This window comes from Neomonachus schauinslandi, chromosome 15 (genome assembly GCF_002201575.2).
Source record: "Neomonachus schauinslandi chromosome 15, ASM220157v2, whole genome shotgun sequence".
NCBI classification, from domain to species: Eukaryota; Metazoa; Chordata; class Mammalia; order Carnivora; family Phocidae; genus Neomonachus; species Neomonachus schauinslandi.
Window position 1 is genome coordinate 23814101 of NC_058417.1, and position 27978 is coordinate 23842078.

General features: G+C 39.8%; 1 protein-coding gene and 1 non-coding gene across 4 annotated transcripts in view; one reads left to right on the forward strand and one right to left on the reverse strand.

Moving 5' to 3' along the window:
• The window catches only part of AATF (apoptosis antagonizing transcription factor), a 102384-nt gene that overhangs the window by 15008 nt on the left and 59398 nt on the right, over positions 1-27978 (reverse strand). For 2 of the 3 annotated variants that reach the window (XM_021704546.1, XM_021704547.2), the window contains exons 9-11: positions 21109-21176; positions 19177-19257; positions 9728-9799 (exon numbers count right to left, since the gene is read on the reverse strand). In XM_021704546.1, the coding sequence (XP_021560221.1) occupies positions 9728-9799; positions 19177-19257; positions 21109-21176 (221 nt within the window). Of the gene's footprint in view, positions 1-9727; positions 9800-19176; positions 19258-21108; positions 21177-27978 lie in introns of those variants that run through there. The other variant, XM_044921886.1, reaches the window with a different exon arrangement.
• Positions 22021-22093, forward strand: TRNAK-CUU. The gene has a single exon. It is a non-coding gene; the product is annotated as a tRNA-Lys (tRNA).

Here is a 27978-nt window from a genome sequence, read left to right on the forward strand (position 1 = left end):
CTCCCTCTGACCCTCCTCCCTCTCATGCTGTCTCTCATTCTCTCTGTCTCAAATAAATAAATAAAATCTTTAAAAAAAAAAAAAAAAGAAAAGGTACACGAAGGGCTTAATGCAGTGTCTGGCACATAGTAAGTGGAATATGATGTTATTACTCTGTGTCATTTCATTGCCAATCAGAAACAGGGTAGCAGACTAAGGGCAGATAACTCAGCACAGGATGAATGCACTTAGAAACAGAAATGGTCTACATATCTTAGCAACCTAACGTTGGCTCAGTGATCATTGTGGGAAATGTAGGACTTAATCTAAATTAAGGTGAAAAACATTTAGCTATTGCCTACCCACTTGCAAGCTGTGATTAATACAATATTATAAGATACTGTATTTTAAAAGACAGTAATAATAAAATGCCAGAACTTAAAAACAATAAGTCCTTAAGAGAAACATTCACATCCACTTTAAAGAATGTGAAAGATCCCTTTGGGGGAAAAAAAGGATTCACAATCCTTTGAAGAAATGATAGGAATTTAACCGAAATGAGAACTGTAGTCAAGAAGCCCCATTTTGAGGAAAGATTTATCTGTTCAACATCTACAATCTCTTTCTAGAAGATGCACTTTTATCACTCTACATCCTGCTTGGAACCAAGGCTTCAATTTGAGAATGCAAATTCACTAGAATTGTATAAGACCGAACAGCAGCGAATCAGGAAAAACAGAAGAAAACAACCACAGTTCCTAATCCAGTTTTAAAACCCTGGCCCACGTCTCAGCTTTGAACTTGAGAATGTTTCCTTTGTCCTTTCTGACATTACCGGAGGAGGAAGGCCCCGTGCCTCCTATCTCTGTGCTGGACGCCATCTTTAATGATGATATATGGGGGTCCTTTCCCCTCAGCACTGCTGGGGGGTCAAACGTGATGCCGCCCACCAGAGTATCAACAAGCGAATTATAAACTGTGTCAATCCGAGTTAATGCAAAGCTGTAATCCTCTTTAACAAGAGATCAAATCACTGCTGTGAGTTATGTTCATTCTGTAATCTGATAAGGAAGAGAGGGAATCTCTAATAAAAGAGTAATGGGAGCCTTTAATGACGATGGTAAAAGGCAGCACCAGTGAAAATATTGCTCTCGTTCCTGCTGATTAGATCAATGTTGCATATTTGCCCGGACTTGTTTCACCTGTCAGAATAACCTGTGTCTTTTTAAGAGATAAGAAGCCTCGAGAAAGCATCTGTATCTTAACCATTCTTGCTTGCAAGTTTTTAACCAACAACAGATGCTCTGTGGAGGGTACTTCTGGGCTTATTAGCTGATGTGCTCTCAAATGCCAAGCAAACTACACCAGAATCCTTCACCATGACACAGTACACACTGCTATTAAATAAAGGGGTAAAGTAGGCAAATGGAGTAAAAAAATGGCCTAAGTTAACCTCTGGGTTATCAACTGGGGGGAAAAAGAATACCATCAGGAGACTGGTAGAATGTGCCCATGTTTAGGGTGCAGACCCACACACAAAAATGGCAAGCCGAAGATAAATTGCCTGTACGAATTCTATTATACCAAGGCACCTCAAGAATAACGTGGCAGTGATGTTGACAAAGCACTCTACAGGGCTGGATTACCTTTGTACATTTCCTTTCTAAAACTCCAGATGTAAAACAATAATGTATTTGGTGCTTAGTGGTTATCATTAAAGGATCCTCTCCTTGTTCTTTTTTAACACCAGCAGCTTCATAGTAGGAGTGGGAAAAGTGGTTCTTTATTGTGGGGGAGAAAATGGGGGGCTAACATGGAAATTCTTACTGTTTCTATTGAGAATTTCAAGTTCTTTCCAAAGGAATGGGGTACCTATAATACTGCTATCATTTTTGTAATAAGGAACAAAGCTTCTCAGGAAAACTTAATAAGCTAGCCTCAAAATGGAGGGTCCCCGAACTGGGTTTATGTAAGAGCCGTGGTCCGAAGCAGCAGTGGGTGCGAGGTGGACACCACGTTTCTTTGGTGCGCTTCCGGCCGCTAGCTGCCGCAGAGACCCTTACCGGGCCGACAGCCAAAATGCTCTGGGGGGGGGGGGGGACATGCCCCCCCACCCCCCGACAGAGTGCGTGATGCATGTGGATTCCCTTCCCAAATCAGAAGCAGTGGCCACCAGTTAGGAACGTATCTTGACCTGTCTCAGGTCTTACTCAGAATTTGCTTCTCCTGCTTGTCACACCAGCATTTTATATCTGACCTACATCAACACAACAAATGAGGAAGAATTAACTTCTTTTTTTTTTAAAGATTTTATTTATTTATTTGACAGAGAGAGAGAGAGACAGCAAGGGCAGGAACACAAGCAGGGGGAGTGGGAGAGGGAGAAGCAGGCTTCCCACCAAGCAGGGAGCCCGATGTGGGGCTCAATCCCAGGATGCTGGGATCATGACCTGAGCCGAAGGCAGACACTTAACGACTGAGCCACCCAGGTGCCCCAAGAATTAACCTCTTTAAAAGTCTTGCCTCAGAGCGTCTTTCAAAAACAGGCAAAAAGGGGCACCTGGGTGGCTCAGCTGGTTGAGCGACTGCCTTTGGCTCAGGTCGTGATCCTGGAGTCCCGCGATCGAGTCCCGCATCAGGCTCCCTGCTCAGCAAGGAGTCTGCTTCTCCCTCTGACCCTCCCCCCTCTCATGCTCTCTCTCTCTCTCAAATAAATAAATAAAATCTTAAAAAAAAAAAAAACAGGCAAAAAACCCAGATGATTATTTCCACAACCTCCAAATTCTTCATTTGGTTAGAATCATAGTAAGAAATCATCTGAATTACTTCAGACTCTCTCTGCTCTAATAGTACCCCAGGGGATTCACACCATGTAAAGTAAGTTCTGTTTCTAAAATGTTGATAAGCTTAGAATAACTTCAGTCCTCAGAGAAGCAAACAGCAATCCTCCTGTTAACCATGTAAATATCACACTGACCTGTTCTTGGTGGTAACAATATGCTTAGAGGGATTCTCTCCCAAAGAGACACCAAGCCTTTTCTTCCCCTTAGCCCACTAATAACCCTGTCTCTATAGTACCACACGATACTTTGCCCTCTTAGCAAAGATGACCCCAAAGGGCAAACAGCAGCTGCTCTGGAGCTGAGCTGCCACGTGCCAAGAGTATCAAGGGCTTGGCAGTCAGTGGTCATCTTTAGGCTCCTGGTAATCTCCTTCCTTGCATGCAAACATGTAACACATGGGCAAAGCAGGATTTCTTTGGTTTTCTCTCCATACTGGGGATGTTCAGCAGGTCTGCAACAGAAACCACCCGCCTACCTCCTAATGGAGTAAAGATCTACTGGCCCAGCACATATAAAGTATCAGGGGTTCCATGAGACTTTCACTAACATGGGCAACCTGAAAGCACATAAATTAGTATCCAAAGTGCCCCCAAAGGGAAATGTGGTAACATGGGGACACAAACTGGCTACTCTGCATGTAAAAGGTTTTTTAAAAAAACAGATCACTTGAAGAAAATTCCTAGCATGAGAAAAGCATGATATATATATCAGCAGAAATTAAATAGATAACACTACACAGACCACATCACAGGAGAAACAAAATGAAGATGCCATTGCCTTTTTAAAGATCCTTTTAAAGATAGCACTTCTCTCTCCACTAAGGATATTTTAATACCCCATGTTAAAGATCTCTTCTATCCTCTCCCTTAATGAAAACTATGTTCCAGTTACAATTCAATTTGACCAAGTACAAATTTTTTTTAGCTCAAATTGGATGATTTTAGCTGGGGATTCAAGAACGAGTAAATAGCACTCAGATTCTGTCCCGCTTCTCCTCCAAAAAAACCCAAGCACTGGGGAATTTAGGCACGTGTAGAACAATACACTGGAACCAAGGAACAAAGAGAAAGGGTTCTTTCTCCAGACCTGGCTAAGGTAGGAACCACAGATGGAGCTGCCGCTGGGAATAAGAAATCAAAAGTGCTGGAAAATGTATGTGTATTTTATCACGATTAAAAAAGGGGGCAGAAGGTAATGGGAAGAGATACTAGTTCAGTACTAAAAAGCCAGTTTTATCCATACGGTCCACAGGGCGGAAACCAAAAGGAAGACATCTTTCATTCATATACTTCAATATAGAAATAATCAGCACCTTCCCATTTCCTTGGTATATTATATATATAATCTTCAAATTGAAAACGTCCTTTTTTTTTTTCTGTTGATAAAAGGCAGTGTAAGCTAACTGTAGAAAAATTTCAAACACTATGGAAATACATAGACTAGAAAGTAAAATGTGTTTTCTATTCCCCTCCACCCAGCAACAAATATGTGGAGTTTGATGCCCATTATTTCAGAGCTTCTTTTTAATGTAACTTTTTTTTTTTTAAATGTAACTTCTATGAATGCGTTCTCATGGCAAAAGATTGGACCAAAATAAAAGCATAAAAAGTGAAACACTGAGTCTCCCTCACCCCCTCCCTCATGCCATTCCTTTCCCCACAGGTAAACATTGTAAATATTATGATGTGTGGTCTTCCCAGACACTTCCCTAACCACTGTAACATATACATACATATGTGTGTTTGTATACATACATATATGCCTGTTTAATCTCTATCTTCAAAACATAAGTGGATCAAGTTACAAGCACGGTTTCTTTTTCTAGTTAACAAAATAATGTGGAAATCTGACAGTATAATTGGTTTTTTAAGATTTTATTTATTTATTTAAAAGATTTTATTTATTTATTTGAGAGAGAGAATGAGAGAGAGAGAGAGCACATGGGAGGGGGGAGGGCCAGAGGGAGAAGCAGACTCCCTGCTGAGCAGGGAGCCCGATGCGGGACTCGATCCCGGGACTCCAGGATCATGACCTGAGCCGAAGGCAGTCGCTTAACCAACTGAGCCACCCAGGCGCCCAGTATAATCGATTTTTTAAAGGTAACACTTTGGGCACTTGGATGGCTCAGTCATTAGGCGTCTGCCTTCGGCTGAGGTCATGATCCCAGGGTCCTGGGATCGAGCCCTGCATTGGGCTCCCCGCTCTGCGGGAAGCCTGCTTCTCCCTCTCCCACTCCCCCTGCTTGTGTTCCCTCTCTCGCTGTCTCTCTGTCAAATAAGTAAATAAAATCTTAAAAAAAAAATAAAGGTATCACTTTTTTTCCTATCATACATACCTATTTACTCAAAAGATGGGTTATAATATAGTATTTTGTAGCTGAACATTATGTTATACAGCACCACTTCATCCTTCAACAGCTGTTTATAATTTCATTGAATGAATTACTGTGATTTATTTAACAAGTTGTTTACTGAAGGTCATTCAGATTGTTTATTTTCCCCCATTATAAACCATGTTGCAAAAGATTCTTCTTTTGTTCTATATTTCCTATTTACTTATTTATTTATTTTTAAATAGTTTTTTAAGATGTATTCATTTGAGAGAGAGACAGAAAGAGGGGGGGAAGAGTGGGGGCAGGGGCAGAGGGAGAGAATCCCTCAAGCAGACTCCCTACTGAGCATGGAGCCAGATGTGGGGCTCAATCTCATAACCCACGAGATCATATTTATTTATTTTTTTACTGAAGTATAGTTGACACACACTATAAAGATTCTTAATACAAATATATTTGCTGACTTGCTATATTTCCTTAGGTCAATTCCTAGAAGTAGATTTTTCTAGGTCATCAGTTAAGTATACATTTAAAATTCTGACACACATTGCCAAACAGCCCTCCAAAATCATTTTGCCAAATACATTCCCAACAATGGTACATGGAAGTCTCTGTTTCCCCATACCATCAACACAGGAGGTTACCAATCTTTTAGTGTTTTATAATTTAATAGGGAAAAAATGAAATCTTTTAATTTGCATTTCTTTGATTAATGAGGTTGACAGTCTGTTTCTTAGCTATTTGAGACTTTTTTTTATGATTTCTAAGTTTACTTGTTGACATGCTTTGCCCATTATTTTTACTGGGATTCTCAGAGACTTGTAAAAACTCTTTACATAGTATTTTACATAGTAAAGAAAAATATCATATATTGAACTTTCTCTTGTCAGTCATTTACCTACTTTTTTTTTTAAAGATTTTATTTATTTGTCAGAGAGAGCAAGCGAGCACAAGCAGGGGGAGCGGCAGGCAGAGGGAGAAGCAGGCTCCCCACTGAGCAGGGAGCCCAATGTGGGACTAAATCTCAGCACCCTGGGATCATGACCTGAGCCGAAGGCAGCCACTTAACCGACTGAGCCACCCAGGCGTCCCTGTCATTTACTTATCACTTTGTTTTCGATGTCTTTTTCAGTGTGACTTTCAGGTAGTCAGATCTATTAATTATTTTTCCTTATGGCTTTTGGCCTTGGTGTCATGCTTACAAAGTCCTTCTCTATCTCAAAATCATAAAAAAAATTCTCTATTCACAATGCATACCAAGAATGACATATCTGTAACTTAGCAAAACCAAAACTATTCATTTGAGGAAAAGTACTATACACTGATAACAACTATGAAAGTTTCCAATTCCTCAGTGATATTTTGTGGTACACAAAGTAGGAGACAAAACAGTACAGTAGCAGATTGTCACCAGTTATGGAATTACCTAAAGAAAAACGAAGTAAGTCAAGCTACGACTGCCTTCTTTTGCCCTGAGAATTTGGATACGAGAAGCAGAGAAACCTAATGCCCAGTTCCTTTATCCACAGTTAATCTGGCTTATTCAGACTATGCAGCACGAGCAGTAATGTGGATAAATGCCTCTTCTCCTTAGGAAACACAATGGGAGTAGAGTGCACTGTGGTAAAAACACATGCTCAGTTCTCCAGCTACAAGACTTTTATTAAATTCCTTGTTAATGGGCTAAACGAGCTGAAGAACAATGCTGATAATAAGCAATCAGTCCACAAGGGACAGCCTTACTCCCCCCCCACAAACACTGAATGCCAGAAGGACTATTACCCAACAAACATTCCCAACCCCTTCTCCCTTGCCTGCTCTACCTGAAGCAGCACGTAGCACAGTTCTAACTAATGAGATATAAGACGTTTGGAGGGGATTCTGGGGAAGCTTTTACTTTTCTGATAAACAAAAGCAGACAGATCTGACACCACTTCTTTCCTCTCTTCTTCCTGCCATGAACACGTTTGATGGCTAAAACTGCAGCCGCCATCTTGGGACCACAAGGGAAAGACTAAGAGAAGCTGGCCCTTATATCACTGAGAAGAAAAGGGAAAACCACTGCCAATAATTGCATGCTGCCCCTAAATTTTTTCTGTCAGAAACGTAAACTCATTTGCTTATGCCTCTGTAGGCAGGTTTTAAGATTCTTGCAGACCAAGTCCAACATAATCCTAAATTAATACAGTCATTTTCAAATCATCTTTGGCTAGCATTTGGTAGCAACCCTCAGAAATTACAAGTGAATAAATAAGATTCAGGAAAACTAAGTGCCCCTGGGATATTAGGTGATTCAAGAAAAATGCCAACTACGAAGGACAAAAAGTTGTTTCTAAATGATCTAGTAGTAATACTGTATTCAAAAGACGCCACTAATATTATACTGGGTTTCACACTTATGCCTGGGGTAATAATGTTTCCGTAATGGGTTTGTTTTAGTTTTTGATCATCTAGTTTTCCTTTCCTGTTGATACAATCTTCCATGTTGTCCCGACAGGAATTTTAAGTTGCACTCAATTTACTCTGTAATTTCAAAAAAACAGACTAGATCCAGAAATAAGTGGAAACAAACAAAAAACCCCAGCCAGACGAAGGCATTCACTTGCAAAGCACAGGAGAGCATGTGAAGTCACAAAGTTCTGAGTATAAATGTACTCAGAACCCTCCATAAGCTCTTTTGTACTCAAAGTACTGAACAAAAGCAAACAAAAAGTAAGTAATCATTGTGTTCACCTCAATTTGCAGATCTACTACTTTTTAGGCCAGGATAGAAAATCTGATGAGGTTTAATAGCAAACAAAATACTCTCAAATAAAAAGGTTAAGTGTACTTTGAAACATAAAGCTGGCAAAACCCTTATGTGTTTACCCTAGGACCAATAATTTCGCTTGGTAAAGATTTGTGTTTTATGTTTACAAATGTCTACCACAGCATTATTTACAATAATTAAAATCATTTAAATGTCCAACAATTAGTGAATGACTTAAATAAGCAATATAAAAATATTATACAGTCATTAAAAATTTTTGAATGTAGTATACAAAATATTTAAAGAAAAAATTCACAATAGAATATAATTTTAATTATATTCTAAAGAAAAACAAGAACATTCTCAAAGGAAACTAAGACTAAAAGGAGGGGTGCCTGGCTGGCTCAGTCAGTGGAGCATGTGACCCTTGACCTCAGGGTCATGAGTTCGAGCTCCACGTCGGGTGCAAAGATTACGTTTAAATAAATAAATAAATAAATAAATAAATAAATAAATAAATAAATAAATAAATAAAATGTTTAGGAAAATCGGGGGAAAAAAAGACTGAAAGGAAACATTCAGAGATGCTACACAAGTGGCTGTCTCCTACATGTGTATATATTTACACACACACATCTCCTAGCTCCATACACTGAAGAGAGCCTAGGAACAGTGAAACCCGGTGACAATGAACACCCTTAGCACACAGATCTTGGTTTCTAAATACCACAATCCACAAAAAAGAATCAGGGCTCCTTGGAGGAAGACTGACTCTAGGGCTGGAACAGGGAAAGTTTAAGATAAGCCTAGAACACCCCATTATGCCAGAAAGTAAGAACATACTCAAGGAATGGGGACATCTCAAGAGGACAAAAGCCAGCTTGAAAGGGCTTCCATTAACGTGGAACAACTTCAAATAAAAAATAATGACAGTAATAGGTTATAATTCATTGGATAAAATAGGAAAGCATGAGTTCATACTGATATAAATGAATAAATGAATGGTAAATAAGTGAAAGGGAAGGAATTTGGCTAAATAAGTAATATAGAAATACTACAATATATGGGGCGCCTGGGTGGCTCAGTTGGTTAAGCGACTGCCTTTGGCTCAGGTCATGATCCTGGAGTCCCGGGATCGAGTCCCGCATCAGGCTCCCTGCTCAGTGGGGAGTCTGCTTCTCCCTCTGACCCTCCTCCCTCTCCTGCTCTCTGTCTCTCATTCTCTCTCTCTCAAATAAATAAATAAAATCTTTAAAAAAAAAAAAAAAAAAGAAATACTACAATATAGTAGAACGCTAGCTAATATAGAAGGATACATTGTTTGCATACATTTCTATCTTGTTTCAGTTTATAAAATGAGCATGTACTTCTTTTATAAAAATACACACACACAAAAAATCCTCAACAGCAGCCTGAACAAACACAACATAATGCACATCTCTAGAGCAGTCTCTAAAGACATTTTTAAAAAGGAGAGAATATGCACAAAACCCCCAGCCACAGAAAGCAAGCACATGTGCTGTCCTGACACCTTTCTGTTCTAGAGAAAAGCCCAGATGTGCTAGGCAAGTGGCTAAAGTTAAAAACAAAACAGGGAAAAAAAAAAAAAAAAAAAAAAAGACCCCACCAGAGGCAGCATTGATATTTACGGAAATTTTGGTTTGGTTCTACAGCAATTATGGGGTGAAGAAATGTGACAAGGACCCTTGCTATGATGCCAATGACAAATGGTTAACTGATAAGAAGAAATGGACAGGCTGTAGAACAGGTCAATATCAGGCTGTCATGGAGCCATTTGAGACACATAATTAATCTATTACTCACCTGGCATCATCATTCATTGTAGTATGGTCAATAGGTGCCATGAAGCTCAGTAGCTTGCTGAGGACATGAAACCTAAATAAAGCAGGAAACAAACAGGCAGCGACATTAGTAACTATTAACCTAGAAAAGGAAACACATTCCATGAGTTAACAAACTCCAGAACTGATCACAGGAGCATGTGACTCCTGAGTGGGATGGAGAACAATTCATGGGCACACACTAATCACAAATGTATTTTCCTCTTTTTCCTTAATATTACAGGAAAAAAGTCTCATAACAATGCATTGTAAATGACAGTAGATCCATTTACATCGTAGTCTCAAAAAAGAGTAGACACACTTGTGCCCTTGAGCAATATACTAACCCTTAAACACTACTCCAGACAGAAGAGGAGGACTTGAGTACCCCATTTTCCTCCTCTAAGTACATCTTAATCATTTTTCAGTGTCATTACTAGTAGGTAGTAAGCACAGTAGTGGTACAAACCCAAATGAAATGCCTCACACCACCATCACTCATTAGCACTGGTTCCCTGAGTCAGAAAAGGCTTCTAGAATTCCACATCACCTCTATTCACTAGATCCAGTCTTTCATCTCACCCATCTTTAAATGAAGGAGTACATCTGAGTACATAACAAGTTTGATCCTTAGTCATGGTGTTATGGAAATTTAAATTATATCACTTCCATTTCCCACCAACAGAAAAAAAAGGGTATTTTTGTACAAAGTGCTTTGAGATCCTCTGATGAAAGGAGCTGAACAACTATATGACCCTATACAGACAAAATTATACCAAAGAGAATTCACAGGAGGTAGCCCTTTCTGTTCATTATAATAGAAGAGGCTGTATGACAATATGCATATTATAAAATTCTAACCAAAAAAACTCTACTGGGGGTCGCCTGGCTGGCTCAGTCAGAAGATCACGTGACTCTTGATCTCCCGGTTGTTAAGTTTGAGCCCCATGCTGAGGGCAGAGATTACTTAAAAAATAAATAAAATCTTTAAAAAAAAAACCCACAAAATTCTACTTGGGCAAAACAAAACAAAAATATGATATTTTCATGTACATAATACTAGCTTTACAGTATTACAAACATTTTTACACATATCGAGTAATTTGATTCCCTATGGTACCACCCATAGCTAAGCCTCCCAAATTTCATTCTTTTTTTAACAAATGAATCTTACAATAATAATAGTGATGAGATTTTCCCCATTACAAGAGTAATGGAAAAAGTATAAATTCATTATAGAAAATATGGAAAAAAAACCAACAAAGCACACACACAAAATGCATCGTCCCTCACCTACAGAGAGCTGTTAACATTGATTAGTTATCTCTGTGTTTATTAGTCATCCTGTTATTTACACACACACACACACTTTTGTATTCTCTTTTTTCCACTTTGCATTGTAAGCATTGTCCCATAACAATATCTGGGTAGCTATATACAATCCCAGGAGCGGAAATACTATAATACATTTTTGAACATTTATATTGCTTCCTATTCTTCATGTTTCATAACATGCAAAAACAAAATCTCTGTACTTGTTTTTTTAAAATGTCTGCTACCTCCTAATTATAGAAAGTAATATATAATTCTTATAAAAATGATTCAAATACAAAAATGTATAGAAAACTGATAAGCCACCTGCAGCCTTATCCCCCAGAAATAATCACTGTTAACTAAAACTCTTAAGTGTGGCTGTAGCATTTTCCATATGTAAGACCATTATAAACAACACACTTTTCACATAAAAGGGAGACTGTAATATACTTAATATTCTACATTATACTTTTTCCCACTGAACCATGTCATATTCTATTTTTTCATAGTTGCAAAATATTCCATTGTGTCAATGTATTATAATTTATTTAATCTATTAATGGGCATTTATATAGACTGCTCCCCTTTAAAACCCATACTAAACAGTGTTAAAGTGAAGATTCTTTTTTCTTTTTTTTTTAAAGATTTTATTTATTTATTTGACAGAGAGAGACACAGCGAGAGAGGAGCACAGGCAGGGGGAATGGGAGAGGGAGAAGCAGGCTTCCCGCGGAGCAGGGAGCCCGATGCGGGGCTCGATCCCAGGACCCTGGGATCATGACCTGAGCCAAAGGCAGACGCTTAACGACTGAGCCACCCAGGCACCCCAAAGTGAAGATTCTTATACATAAATTATTGCATATTTGTTCACATATTTCTTCGGGATAAATTTTGAAATGTGAAATTGCTGGTGAATCAAAAGGCACACATATTGAAAATTGAAAGACTGAACCAAAATACCCTCTCAAAGGTTATGTTAATATATGAGAATATAAATATTCACATAACCTTCTTACTTAAGTATAAAACATAAATATTATTAATAAATGCATTTTAATGTCTTTAGGCTTCACCAAACTTTGGTGTCCATCTGCAAAAAGGAATACCATTCTTGGCTGTCTACAAAGAGAGGTTTAATCCACTCTCTGGACAAAGACTATGAGCTCTACTCCACAGCTGTATTGTCCAATTCAGTAGTCATTGGCCACACGCAGTTACGTAAGCCCCTGAAACCGTGGCTAGTCTGACTGCTGCGGATGTGCCAAAATGAGAAGTGCACCAGATTTTGAAGACTCAAGATTAAAAAAAAGAATGTAAAATATACCATTAATAATTTTAAAATAATAAATTATTGAAATATTGGGTAATAATATTTTTGATATATTGGGTTAAATAAAATATTTTTTCAAGATTTTATTTATTTGAGAGAGAGAGAGTGAAAGAGAGATGATGAGCAGAGGGGGAAGGGTAAAGGGAGAAGCAGATTCCCCAAAGAGCAGGGAGCCTGATGCAGGGCTCGATCCCAGGACCCTGGGATCATGACCTGAGCCAAAGGCAGACACTTAACCAACTGAGCCACCCAGGCACCCCTAATGAAATATATTATTAAGCCACCTGATTCCTTTTACTTTTGAAATGTGGACACTAGAACATTTAACATTACATATGTAATGCCTGTTTTTATTGGACGGTGCTGCTCTGTGGAATACCTTTACATTTTAATACAATATATTCAATAACTATTAACAGCATGACATTAAAGACGATTTAGTAATGTGTTTTTAATGCAACAGATTTTATCTAATCTCAGTGCTGCTGAGGATGGATGCATGTTTTAGTATTAAAATACCTTTTAACAACCATACTAAGAAAAGATAAATGTCATTTTGCTGCAGAAGAACAGACAAACACAGTTAAGACATCCTGTGTAAAAGCCTGAATTTAATTCACTTACATTATGAATTCTGATTAAATCATGATCAAATCTACTTAAATATAATGCTGAGTAAAAATAATAATCAACAGTTATAATTATTTCCCCAAACCCAAATATTCCTTTTTTTAATTTATTTTTATTTATTTTTATTATTTTTTTAAAGATTTTATTTATTTATTTGAGAGAGAGAGAGAGAGCACATGAGAGGGGGAGGGTCAGAGGGAGAAGCAGACTCCCCGCTGAGCAGGGAGCCCGATGCAGGACAATATTCCTTTTTTTTAAAATAAATTATTTCCTAGCATCTAACTAACAAGCTGCCATGTCCAGTCTGACCAGGCTGATGCCATTAACCTGCTATCATTTAAACTAACGTCAGCTCTGCTATGACATTTCTGGAAATCTTTTTTCAACTCTATCGCAAACAAAGAGCAGAACTTGCTCACTGGTGGAACCCAGTATCGGTGATGACAGCTGGCATACCTACCAGCTCTTCTTGAGGTCTCACTTAAGGAAGTTATTTATAATATTTTCATCTAGCCTGGCCACTTGTTTAATCCTTCGGGGCAGAACACTAAGGTATCCAACATGTCATTCTGGTGCCTGCAGAGGCCAGTAAGTCCTGCCCAGAGAAACAAGAGGCCACAGGTCAGAAGCATGGGCTCTGCAATCAGACCAATTAGCTCAAATCCTAACTCTGTACGGGCTGTGTGAGTTACTTCTCTTCTCAAAGCACTTCACAGGAATCAGCTCATCTAATCTGATATCAATCCTCCGAGATGTGACTTTTATGAATATACGCGTTTCACAGCTGAGGAAACTGAAGCACAGACGTAAACTAACTTGCCCAAGGTCTCCAGTTGGGTAAGTTAGAGTCAGGCTTCAAACCTGGACAGGGAAGCTCCAGAGTTTGTGGTTTTTGTTCTCTCTGCACGTAAACTGCTTAGCAGTGCCTGACAGTGAGAGTTTTATAAATGTTACCACTATTGCTATTAATAAAGATCACTCTCTGATTCTGACCACATCCCTCACATTCATGGTCACAGGAAAGCCATGTGAATATGGACAACAAAACTGCAAAACAATGCAAAACATATGACCTTTTCTTAGAACTTTTTTTTTTTAAATGTAGGCTCCAAGCCCAGTGTGGAGCCCCAAACTTTTTTGGGGGGGAGAGGGAGGGAGGGAGAGAGAGAGGGAGAATCCCAGGCAGGCTCCATGCTCAGCACACAGCCAATGTGGGGCTCCATCTCACAACCCTGAGATCATGACCTGAGCCAAAATCAAGAGACACTCAACTGACTGAGCCACCCAGGCGCCCCAGGCCCAAACTTTTTAATTCAATAATTAATTTGTAGTAATTTTAGTCTCGTAGAACTGCATAAAACAGAGAGTTCAGGGCGCCTGGGTGGCTTAGTTGGTTAAGCGACTGCCTTCGGCTCAGGTCATGATCCCGGAGTCCCAGGATCGAGTCCCACATCGAGCTCCCTGCTCAGCAGGGAGTCTGCTTCTCCCTCTGACCCTCCTCCCTCTCATGCTCTCTGTCTCTCATTCTCTCCCTCACAAATAAATAAAATCTTAAAAAAAAAAATTAAAAAAAGAAGTTCATGCATACCCTTGCCCAGCTTCCTCAAAGTTAACAATTTACATAAACATAGTGCAATGATCAAAATCAGGAAATTAACCCTGGTACAATACTACTACCCAAATTATACAGCTTTCAAATTTCACCCGTTTTTACCCTAGTGTCCTTTTTCTTTCCCAAGATCCAATCTAGAACCCCAAACTGTACCTACTTGCAATGTCTCTTTAGTCTCCTTCATTCTGTGATAGTTCCTCAGTCTTCCTTTGTTTTTCCATAACTCACTACAGTCTACAAAATAAAGTCCAAATTCTTAGCATGGCCACGACCTAGAACTCACCTACCCATACAGCCTCATCTCCTGCCATTCCCCCATTCACTTTAAGTTTCTCCCAAAACAAATTAAATTACGGTTCCCAAAATGGCCATGTACACTCTCAAGTCTGTGTTTTTGCAAACGTTATTCTCTTTGGCCTTTCGCTGGGCTGACTCTCCTAGTCTGCTCAGTGTGGAGTGTGGATGGTGTCTTAGACGAAATCTTCCTGAGCAGCCTGCACTCCCTCAAGGGCACTCAGGTGACCCCTCCACCAGGAGGACCTCCACCACAGCGCTTACCACACAGCATCACTGTCTGCTTATTGCTTGCTAGCCTCTTTTTTTTTTTTTTTTTAAAGAGAAAGAGAGCACACATGGGCAAATGGGGAGGGGGCTGTAGAGGGAAAGGGAGAGAGAATCTTTCTTTTTTTTTTTTAAGAATTTGGCAGCTGTCCTCAGACCATTGTATTTCTTTTTTTTTTTAAGATTTTATTTATTTATTTGACAGAGAGAGAGAGAGCGAGAGAGGGAACACAAGCAGGGGGACTGGGAGAGGGAGAAGCAGGCTTCCCACCGAGCAGGGAGCCCGACGTGGGGCTCGATCCCAGGACCCTGGGATCATGACCTGAGCCGAAGGCAGACGCTTAACAACTGAGCCACCCAGGCGCCCCAGGGAGAGAGAATCTTAAGCAAGATCCACACCCAGCATGGAGCCCAACATGGGGGGGCGTCCAATCTCACAACCCTGAGATCATGACCTGAGCCAAAGTCAAGAGTCTGACACTTAACCAACTGAGCACCCCAGGCGCCCACTGCCATCCTCTCCTGAGGACAATACTCCTCAAGGGCAGAGTGGGTCTTAACTGGCACCTAATACGGTTCCTAGAACATCAGGAGATTGATTGATTTATCTGAGAGAGAGAGAATGAGCAGGGAGGAGGGGCAGAGGGGGAGAATCCCAAGCAGATTCCCCTCTGACCAGGGAGCCCGATTCGGGGCCCAATCCCACAACCCACGAGATCATGACCCCAGCCGAAATCAAGAGTCGGAAGCTCAACTGACTAAGCCACCCAGGCGCCCCTCCTTTTTAAATTTTAATTAACCACATCTTACATTTTAATGTTTAGTCCCATTTAAATAGAATGTCTCTCACTTGCCTGTTGCCAGAATAAGACTTTAAATGCCTCTGGTTTTATGGGCATGTGTGAATCTAAATCACTATCAAAATGCTACAAAACCAGATGTATATACTTGCAGTGACCATACCTCTAATGAACAGTTTAATGAAGTTAGTTTAATAAATTAATATAAGAAAAACACTTGCTATTAAAACAAAATCCTGTTTTTTTTTCTTTCAACTTAATAAATAATAACCATGATAAGTATATTTTGATTTGGGAAACAACAGACTCATGTCCTCCTAAGTTATCTGCCATGCTTGAAAAGTACTCACTGTTCCAACACTCACCCAGACTTCTAACACTGTTTTATGTTTAAGGTTATAGCCATTTCTCCTTACCTGGTGAGCATGTTAGTTTTAATGACATAATCATCCAAAAACATCTTCTGGCTGACTAATGTAAGGTTGGAATTGTCTTAAAATATAAGGGAGCACAATTCTTGCCCTCCAGGGGCACACACATATAACTACTTGTCCCAATACAAAATTCGTAACAATAATGTAGAAAAGGGATTTCTCCTCTCAATTCTTTTGAAGATGGTATCTTTGCAACAGCAATACCAATAGGTAAACACAAGAGAAACCAAGGAAATTAATACTTGCTTTTTTTTTTTTTTTAAAGATTTTATTTATTTATTTCACAGAGACACAGTGAGAGAGGGGACACAAGCAGGGGGAGTGGGAGAGGGAGAAGCAGGCTTCCCGCGGAGCGAGGAGCCCGATGCGGGGCTCAATCCCAGGACTCTGGGATCATGACCTGAGCTGAAGGCAGATGCTTAACGACTGAGCCACCCAAGCGCCCCGGAAATTAATACTTTCGAATGCTTACTACGTACCAGACGTTTACACATCATTTTAATCCTCAAACCAAATCTATCAAGTAGGGATTATTATCGCTACTTTGTAAATGAGAAAAGTGAGCTACAGAGATAAAAGAACAACCAAAATCATACAGCCAGACAGAGCCAGAATTTGAACCCAAGCCTCCCAGGATTCCAGGGTCCTCCCTCTAGAGAACATTTATCGTCTCATAAAGCCACAATTTTAAAAACACAGCACTGGAGAAAAATCATCTCAACATTAAAGAGTAAGTTTGGCTCTCAAGTCTATGCTCTTAACCATCCCACTAAAAACAAACCTGGAGAAGTATGAAGATATGGAAATTCCAAATATGAAAAAAGTTAAACAAATTATAACAATTTAACCTGAGATTTAAGAAAGTGACTTTGCATAAAAGATGGTGAAAAGCTGTTTTGCACTTCTGCAAAGTTAGAGAGAAATACACATTTCTTGGTGAGTTTGTTAAAAACAAAAACAGGTTAATTAAAGCAGTTGTGAAATCTGCTTCTCTGAAGTTACTTAAGTATGAGGCAGATCCACATTTGTCTAAAGGGAATTCAATGACAGGCAGGCTCTAATAGGATGTGGAATTAGCCATCCGTCTAAAGTGTCCTAACACAATGAGCTTAAGAGTTTTTTTTTTACACGTGCACCTCAATTATAAGTAGTTTCTTTGACATGGAGGCTTTGTACAAATGATATTACATAACAGACATATAATAAAATATTATCTATCTGTATACCACACATAATACTCACACAGGATTGAGGGTTTTCCTATAGTCAGAAATCTGTTTTCTCATAAAAATTATATTTCTCTGGGTGCCTGGCTGGCTCAGTCGGTGGAGTGTGCGACTCTTGATCTTGGGGTTGTAAGTTTGAGCCCCATGTTGGGTGAAGAAATTGCTTAAAAATAAAGTCTAAAAAAAAAATTGTATTTCTCATCTCATTTAAGCACATTGTTAACATTCTCTGGAATCCTTCATTTATTTATTTATTTATTTATTTATTTTTAAAGATTTTATTTATTTATTTGAGACAGAGAGAATGAGAGACAGAGAGCATGAGAGGGAGGAGGGTCAGAGGGAGAAGCAGACTCCCTGCCGAGCAGGGAGCCCGATGCGGGACTCGATCCAGGGACTCCAGGATCATGACCTGAGCCGAAGGCAGTCACTTAACCGAGCCACCCAGGCGGAATCCTTCATTTATATCTTCTTAGCATAGCATGTACATGTATGGCCTCATGAAAATGGACCAATATAATCCTATTTTAAATAGGCACCCAAAGTAAAATTGTTATATTGTTCTGTAGAAATTGCTTTTTAAAACTAAGACGATTTCAGGGTTCCTGGGTAGCTCGGTCAGTTGAGCACCGGACTCTTGATTTCAGCTCAGGTTGTGGTCTGGGGTCGTGAGATCGAGCTCAGCATCAGGCTCCAGGCTGGGCGTGGAGCCTGCTTAGGATTCTCTCTCCCTCTCCCTCCCCACTCCCACCTTCTCTAGCTCTAAAAAAAAAAAAAGCAGAAAAACAAAAACTAAGACAATTTAAACCATCTTATTTTCTTCTTATTTCTCTTTCAGGAAAATGCAGGTGTTATTTAACCCATCCTCTTACAACAGTAGAACAAAAAGGAACCGAAACTATAGTATTTCCATTTTAGAGTAAGAAAAATTGAGTCCCCCAAAAGCCACAGATATTATTGTTATTTTTTTTTTAAAAGATTTTATTTATTTATTTGAGAGAGAGAGAATGAGAGCGAGCGAGTACATGAGAGGGGGGAGGGTCAGAGGGAGAAGCAGACTCCCTGCCGAGCAGGGAGCCCGATGCGGGACTCGATCCAGGGACTCGATCCCGGGACTCCAGGATCATGACCTGAGCCGAAGGCAGTCGCTTAACCAACTGAGCCACCCAGGCGCCCTATCGTTATTTTTCTGATCCTTAAAAAGAAAGTCTTTTTTTTTTTTAAGATTTTATTTATTTATTTGACACAGAAAGAGAGAGAGTGAGCACAAGCAGGGGGAGCTGCAGGCAGAGAGAGAGGGAGAAGCAGGCTCCCCGCCAAGCAGGGAGCCCGATGCGGGGCTCGATCCCAGGACCCTGGGATCATGACCTGAGCCGAAGGCAGACGCTTTACCATCTGAGCCACCCAGGCAACCCTATTTTTCTGATCCTTAAAAACAGAATCATCAGAAGAAATAGAGAATTGACATAACAGCCAAAATATAAGAGCTGTAACATGTTAAAATCTTTTCTAAAAAGTAACTCACCGGAGTTTCCTTCCTTTGCTGGCTTTCCTATCTACTTTCTTGTGGATTTTGCTTCGTAACTTCTGGATCGCAAGCCACTGCCTGGGAAATTCACAAGCAATGTTATGCATCATCACTAACAGAAATAGTTATACCTATTGACAAATTGGAATTTTTCTCACTAACAACCCTGCAGAAAGACATCATCAACCCACATCAAGTTCCTCAAGATAGTCTGGGGCCAAAGCGACTAATCAATTGAAAAGGATTTGTGCAATGGTAAAAAAAAAAACAAATGGCAGCTGGGAAATTCTACAGCGAATTTGGTTAACAATGCTCCTTAGTATCTAGAGTTGCTGTTGACAGGCACTAAATCTCGCAGTCCACAGGAAAAGCCAGCAAACTGAGTAGAGCTGTTTGGGTTTGCTTTCAACGTTTTAGCTGTGCAGGATGTTCTATTGTTAATATTGCAACTGCTGTTCGGTTTGAATACAGGATTCCTTCAATTTTCCCTTTGTTAATACCGAAGTGCTTTTTCTGGCACTCTCCAATGTTTGCTAATGTTTTATAATTATCCACTACTGACATTAGTTTTGCGGCCATTTTATTTATTTAATTTTCATTTCATCTGTAGTATTTAAGAATGTGCTGCTGAGAGGTAAGGGTTCTTTCCCAATATAGTCTCAATACGATTGTCACACCTACAAAAAAGTTACCAGTAATTCTTTACTACCAAATACTGAGTCAGTCTCCAAATTTCCCAGATCATCTCACTTTTACAGTTAGTTTGTTTGAATCAGGATCCAAACAAGATTCACATATTCTGCAGTCATTTTAGATGAAAAGGAATTAATTTTTCAAATAATGGATACTAGCTAAGAAAAATCTTCATAAATTCCTCATATGAACAAATGTGAAAAAAAGGAGAAACAGCAGCAGCTAGTCATCTTACCTGACTTAGACAACGAAAACTCAACATCAGAAAAAAAATAATCTAGGGAAATCCAATTACTATAATCTTAATATAATCTTAATTACCATAATCTATTTTATTGTAAAGCCAGATAAATGTACAATATAATCACCACTTAAATGCAATTTGCTATATCACATTAAATTTATAGTGAACAGCTCTCTATTGCATTCCAGAGATACACAAAATATCAACAATATCCTATCCTAAAACCCAAATAATGTTTTACTCAAATAAAATTATTTCATCAACACAAATTTTTCATTGCGTTCTCAGAATGCTGCTTTGCCCGCAATCCCATTCTGGCACTTGCAGCTTTTGTTTCCTTTCATGCTTTTGCAAAGTATGGCTCATGGCTATTTACATGTACACTGTTCATTAGGTAGCACTCTAAATGCCCTTTTTATTTTCCAACCACAGGAGGAAGCATACACACAAGAGCCTTCCTTCACTACTTTACATTCTACCCTGACATCTGGGTAATGCTGCCACGTTCCATTTCTAATTGTGTCGAGGCTTTTACTGAAGGGTGGAGGTCTAAATTAGGGCAGACTCAAACAAAGCAGATTCAACTATGAGCAAGGAACCTGTTGTGCACCGTGCCACATTCGGACAGCTGAGAAACACATTTGGGTGGTTGCTTTTTATCCAGTGGTCAGAGATTGATACAGATACAATCATAGCCCAAATCAGAAAGCAAAGAGCCTAAGAAGGACTTTGAAAAACAAACCCTAAAACAAAGACATAGAGGTGTTTTATAATCTCTTATTCAACTGCACTTAAGGCAAGGTGTAGGGTAAACAGGATTTCCATCACTTTGTCTTTCTAGCTCTTATTGTCTTAACTTTTTTTTTTTTTATGTTGCTTAACTTTTATAATTACGGGGCCAATCACTGCCTTTAAGGCAGAATTAAGGGGACTCAAAGGGAGAAATTATTATATAGGCTGCTTTCATGAAGAGAAAGCCATATCTAAATTACCTTCCCATGGCCACCTGATCATTGGGATCCAAGGAGCTGGTCTTCCGTTCTATGAGTTCTCGAAGGAGCTATGGGAAAAAGGAAAGCAACTGATTTATTTATCATCACCCAGCACCAAGTGACTTTAAAAGGGCACAGGAGGAATTCTGAATGGCATAGTGACAACTCTAAAACTACAATCAATAAGGGACAACCCAGTGGCAAGAGCATGACTGAATTCCCATTAACCCTTTCATATTTATATATCTTTAAAAAGGTGGCTATAGCAATAGCTGAGAACAGAAGTCCATTTGGAAGACTTATTGTACTGCAGTTCATGTCAAATGGATCAAAGAGTGTGCAACATTCCCTTCACTGTTTTTATGATTAGTTTTGTCCACCTCATCGATACCATTGGAAAATCTTTAAAAGGTCAGGTGGGAAAGGCTGTATGGCAAAAAGGAAAATGCATCAGCTTCTCACCAATAAGATAATGGTACATGGTTAACTTCTGACCTATAACCTCCAATAGTCAGGAAGGTCTTCCTCAGGCAAAAGCCTTTATTACATATAATTAAAAGTGTGAACTTCATTCTCTTGCTTTCCATGGCTGGTACTCCACCATGCTTACTATGAAGAGATTTAACCACGTATGACACCAACACATTCACAGCCACGACAATTTTAAAAGGGATCCTGACAGAAATCATATGTGTGTGCTGCAAATACAACAGAGAGAACCAGTCTCTCTTCCCATACAACGAACTCCATGGGCACTCTGAATTACTCTCCTACTCTCCTCTTAGTCCTGGGCGGTCCACTACGACCAGAGTGTAAATTTATACCTTTTACACAGACTTAAGAATTTGCACTGGATCTTAAAGTCCTTGGTGAAGAGAAGTAATGTTTAGAAGTTAAACATTAGGTAGGGGTGCCTGGCTGGCTCAGTCGGTAGAGCATGTGACTCTTGATCTCAGGGTCGTGGGTTTGAGCCCCACGCTGGGTGTGGAGCCTGCTTAAAAATAAAGAAAGGTTAAACATTAAAGGAAGAGAGTTTTAAATTATGATAATAAAACTGGATACATCTCTCCCATACAAGTGCTTTGGGCAGGGAAATAGCAACAGAGATTAAAATCCCAAAAGTCTTCTGAGAGAACTCTAAGGGGAGACACTAAAATAATCCTGCTCATCATCTGTCAATAATACAGATTTGACTTTAAAACTTGTTTCTTCACAAAAAAAGGTAATGATTTTGTAGGTGAGGCATGGTAGCAATCTGTATTGCTATATTTCACCAAATGAAACAGCTGAAGTCTGTGGGAGGTTAGAGAAGGAAGAATAAATTCCTATGAAAGTAGTTCACTCTCTAATTTTCATTTGTTTATGTAAGTAGGCACTGGAAGAACTAAAACAAATTTACAGAAATGTTCATTTCCATATAAGATGAATCTTTATTGCAAAAGGGAAAAGGGTATCTCAATTGCAATTAAAAACCCTCCTATGATGTTTCTTCATTTGCTTATTTTGGACATTATTACTACAGCAATTACGTTTAAAAATGCGGGGACCAGAGGCCACTGGTTTATTATCACTAGAAAACAGCCAGCTATTTCTCTACCCTGTTTATCTGATTGATTCCCAACATCTTTCTGGCAGCCAATCTATCAGTTTATCTCTGCTACTTCATCACAGTCACTTCTGGCAGCTAAATACAAGATCCAAATCCAGTGTTACACAGACATACGACACAGTAAACCCGTGTAGCCCTGCTCCTCTGTAAACAGCTGCCCTGAAGGCCGAGCCAAAATGGGCTCCTGGTTCCCAGTCAATGTTCTGTCAGAAGCATGGTGGGGGTGGGGGGATAAGGTGGTGGAAGGGGGAGAGGTGGAGAAGAAAAACAGAAGAAAGAGAAGAAAAAGAAAATACAAAAAGGGATGGGAAACAATGGAGTGGCTGCATCTCATTGCCCTTACCTTGTTCCAGCCACAGAAGAAACTGGAACAACAGTTCCTGGTTTTCCTAATCGTCTCTGATCCCTTGAGACTGGGGCTGTCAAGGCCACTGGGAGCAAGTGCTCACGGAAGGCTGCCTCAGAACAACAGGGGTGATCCTCTTCAAGAAAGCCCCATATGCCCTTCCGGAAGGCTGGAAACTGGAGCCGCACGGTCACCGTGGGTCTGTTATGTTTGCAGTGGTCCCGCGATTCAAACACCGAGTTGGTGCAGCATTTACTTTCAAGTACTCTGTACTTTCCATATTCCGGGCTGCATTATCTTTTTTTTTTTTTTTAAAGATTTTATTTATTTATTTGACAGAGAGAGAGACAGTGAGAGAGGGAACACAAGCAGGGGGAGTGGGAGAGGGAGAAGCAGGCTCCCCGCTGAACAGGGAGCCCGATGTGGGGCTCGATCCCAGGACCCCGGGATCATGACCTGAGCTGAAGGCAGATGCCCAACAACTGAGCCACCCAGGCGCCCTGGGCTGCATTTTCACTACCCAAGTGCCCTGCACAGCTACTCTTAGTCATTCGTGACAAGGAAGATGGTTTTACTGGTCAATCTGGCCAAGTCTACTTTATTCAGTCTAGTGTTGCAGATCCTGTTGTATGTAAGGTAGGAATAAGAAAGTAGCCAGAAAATACAAGTAAACAAACTATTCCTGTGGCTATTGCTATTTCCCATAGCTAACACAATCACTGGGTTTTAATTTAATTAGAAAAACTGCTTTCAAAAAAGTTACTAAAAAATTAAGCTTTAGGAATATTGCTGAAGAACTTAATTTTGCTTCTCGGTTCAATTTTTATAGCTTAACTTTATGAATAAACTTTTCCATTAAAATACAGGTTTCTGTTACAGTTATTGGAGCTTTTTATTTTTCAACAATAATGACACAATATTTGTAATTTTCTTTGTGACTCGGAAAATGGAGACACGCATGAAATATTTTTGTTCTAGTCTGTTTTAATTCCAGGGTCAGCTCACAAAAGCTTGATTGTTTCTCTAGTTCTAGGGGAAAATCATAGATGTTAGGTCTCCAGGTCAGCCCACAAAAACCTATCTAACCCAAAACAACATACATGAGGAATAGCCCTGATGGTACTGTTCAGCATCTAATCAGCATTTGTAATACTTTGTCTAGAAAAATGCATGCCAGAATCAGTTAAAAATGGCAGATTGAACACATTAGTTTATCTCTTCTCCCTTCCCAACCCCTCTAAAAGACAGGAGAGGAATAAAACAAATGTATTAACCCACGAGAAAGAAGAGCAAGGGAGAGTTAATGAGAGCAGATTTTCATAAATTTTTCAAAGACAGTCAGGAGATGGAAGAGTAAGAGGCAGTTATCACCCAAGTGCCCAGAGGGAATAAAGGTGAGGGGGGACCTAATTAGGCCCACAGAGTCCCTGTGAGGAGTGGCTCTGGCAGCGGCGGCTACCACCGAAAAGGGAGAAGTGGGAGGGACAGCACCACTGGGCCTCTCCACGATCCCACCAGTGACCATCCCGCCCCCGCCCCTCTCACCAGGAGAAAAGAAGTTTTCTTCTCTGGAAAAACTGAGCCCCAGAAGCTCCAGACAGAGGGCTAGGAGGCACAGAAGGCTGGGATGAGGCAGAAGGGAAAGGCGCCATGCCGATCTCTGGGAACTTCTGCCTCCTTCCCTTACCCTACACACAGAATGCCAGCAGCCTGACACAAAATCTCCCAGGCAGGAGAGCAGAGGAGTCTCTCGGAGAAACTGCATGGTTGATCCCTCCACTCCCCGGAAAATATCTCCAAGTTCTGCCCTTTGAAGAGTATTCCAAATAAGACGTTAGTTCACAGCGCAGTTATAGTTAACGGAGCCAAAAAGCTCTGCTCAGGTTTCAGAGATACTCCGAATGTTTTACTACTAAATATGAAGAGAGTTAAGGATCACTGGCACCTGAGGAAAGGCTCAGACAGACCAAAGCAGACAGAAGAGGGGACCGCAGAAAGCAATGAGGAAAACAAAAGAAACCGAAGAAAAGAAAGAAGAATGGATACCCTTAGAGAAGTGAAAAGAAGATACACTCCCATAAGAACAGGAGGATGTGAGAAAAGAGTAAAACAAGAAATTAAACACAAAACAGAAAAAAAATTAAATTTCAAAAGAACTGGAAAATAGATGTACAAAAATCCTTCAGCCATAAAACAAAAAGGCAAAAAGATAACATGCTCTTGCTTATTTGTAAGAGAAGAAAAAAATCTAGAGGACAATCCAGAATGTCAAACATCCGACTAAGAAAGGCTAGGAGGACATAATTAGAGAAACAGTAATGAAAATCCCCCAAATAGAAGGACAGGAATGAGCCTACAAAAATCTAGTACAATGAATGAAAAAAGACCTTTCCCAAGGCACATCAGCATGAAATGTGGAACACTGGAAGTACAGAGAAGATCCTAAATACTTACAGAAAAAATAGGTCACATATAAAGAGGGTGACCGTATGTCCCAGTTTACCCCAGAGAGTCCTGGTTTACACCTGTTGTCCTAGTATTCTTTCAGGTTAGTACCTCAAATGTCCCAGTTTTGGCAAGAAATTATATAGTCACCCTGCATATTCAGAAATGAAAACTAAACGGGACTAGACATTTCAATAGCAATAACAAGTAGCGGAGGACCGCAGGGCAATGCCTTCAAAATTCTGAAGAAAAGGACTTTCAACCTCAAATTCCATACACAAAGGATTAACCAAGTATGAGAGTTACATGGAGACATCTTCACACGTGTAAAGAGACTCAACGATTTACTTTCCACGTGCTCCTTCACAGGAAGCTGTGCCTCAGTAAAATGAGTGCATACAGCAAGAAGGAGAAAGATGTGAGATGTCAGAAAACAGGTCTAACTCAGGTAAGCAGCAAAGGCAGGTCCCAAGACTACTGATGGCAGAAGCCCAGAGAGCAACTGTTCCAAAAAGGAACAGAGTCGAGAGCCCTAGAAATAAGGTCACCAGGGGAAAAAGGCAGAGGGAGGGGGGAAATGATAGGTTAGTTTATGTATTCAAGGCATTCGGTGTGTGTGTGGGAAAAAAATAGCAGGAGGTACATAGAACACTAAGCATATCTTTTGAAAACAGGCATTATTCGCTCTAGGGAAAAACAAGCGTGTAAGGAAATATAATCATAGTACATTTACTTAGTCATAATATTATAAACACTGACTTTTCACAAAACTGTGACAATAAGTACACCAGGAGAACGGAGAACAGAAGCATGGAGGCAGAAAGTACAGAAGGGCTAGCACCTCACTGCCATTAAGGGAAGTCAAGAGATGATTTGATAAATGACTGAAATTGATACAATAGTAATATAAACATACTACCTGAAACCTAAATAAAGTATAAAGTATTGGAAGTTTTTGCCCTCCAAAACTTCTCAGCAACATAACACTTTACCATTTCTTAGATACTGCATGACCCAAGAAGAATTGGTCAGGATTTATTTGGCAATGTCCAGAGTATACAGTAGTCCCCGCCTTATCCCCGGTTTTAGTTACCCGCCGCCAACCACGGTGCAGAAGCAGATGACCCTCCTTCTGACGGATCATCAGAAGATCCACAGGAGCCTGACGCTATGTCACATGCCTGCGTCATTCCCCTCACTACATCTCATCACATAGGCATCTTTTTTTTTTTTTTAAGATTTTATTTATTTATTTGACAGAGAGAGACACAGCAGGAGAGGGAACACAGGCAGGGGGAGTGGGAGAGGGAGAAGCAGGCTTCCCGCGAGCAGGGAGCCCGATGCGGGGCTCGATCCCAGGACCCTGGGATCATGACCTGAGCCAAAGGCAGACGCTCAATGACTGAGCCACCCAGGCATCTTATCATCTCACATCATCACAAGAAGGGGGAGTACAGCACAATAAGACAGAGACCACATTAACATTTTTATTACAGTATATTGTTATAATTGTTCTATTTCATTATTAGCTGTTGTTATTATTCTCTTATTGAGCCTACTTCATAAATTAAACTTTATCATAGTATGTATGTGCAGGAAAAATGTATATTTTGGGTTTGGTACTATCCATGGCTTCAGTGATCCACTGGGAGTTTTGGATCATATACGCTGTAGATGGGGGGGGGGGGGGGGGCGGACCACTATAGGTATTCTGAAAAATCTTGCCAGTCTGCAAATTCACACTGAGAAATTTTGTAATTCCCACAAGGGAAAAAGGAGGATCAAGGATATATTGATTAAAGCCCTTATGAATATTTTTCTGAAAACAAAATATGGCAACACACTAGAAATAATACCAAGAACACTTATTTTGATTTGCTGATAATGTAAAGCAATTGTTAACAACTTTATTGAGATATACTTCACTTACTATATAATTCACCCATGCAAAATGTATATAATTCAGTGTATTTTGGTCAATTCACAGAGTTGTGCAATCACCACCATTTAATCTTAGAACATTTTCATCCCACCTAAAAGAAACCCCAAACCTATTGGTTACCATCCCCAGTAAACCCCACCCATATACTCCCATAGCCCTAAGCAATCATTAATCTTCCTGTCTTTATGATATGCCCATTCCTGACATTTCATATAAATGCAATCATACAATTTATGGTCTTTTATGACCAGCTTATTTCACTTAACATGTGTTCTAAGGTTTATCCATGTTATCGTATATATCAGTACTTCCTTTTTTTTTTTTTTACAGCTGAATGATATTCCATTGTATAGATACAAATTTACCTATTCATTAATTGAGGCATATCTGAGTTATTTCCACCTCATGGTTATTATGAATAATGCTGGTATGGATATTCATGACCAAATTTTTCTGCAGACATGTGCTTTCATTTCTCTTGGGTAAATATCTATGAGTGGAATTGCTAGGTCACATAGTAACTTTATG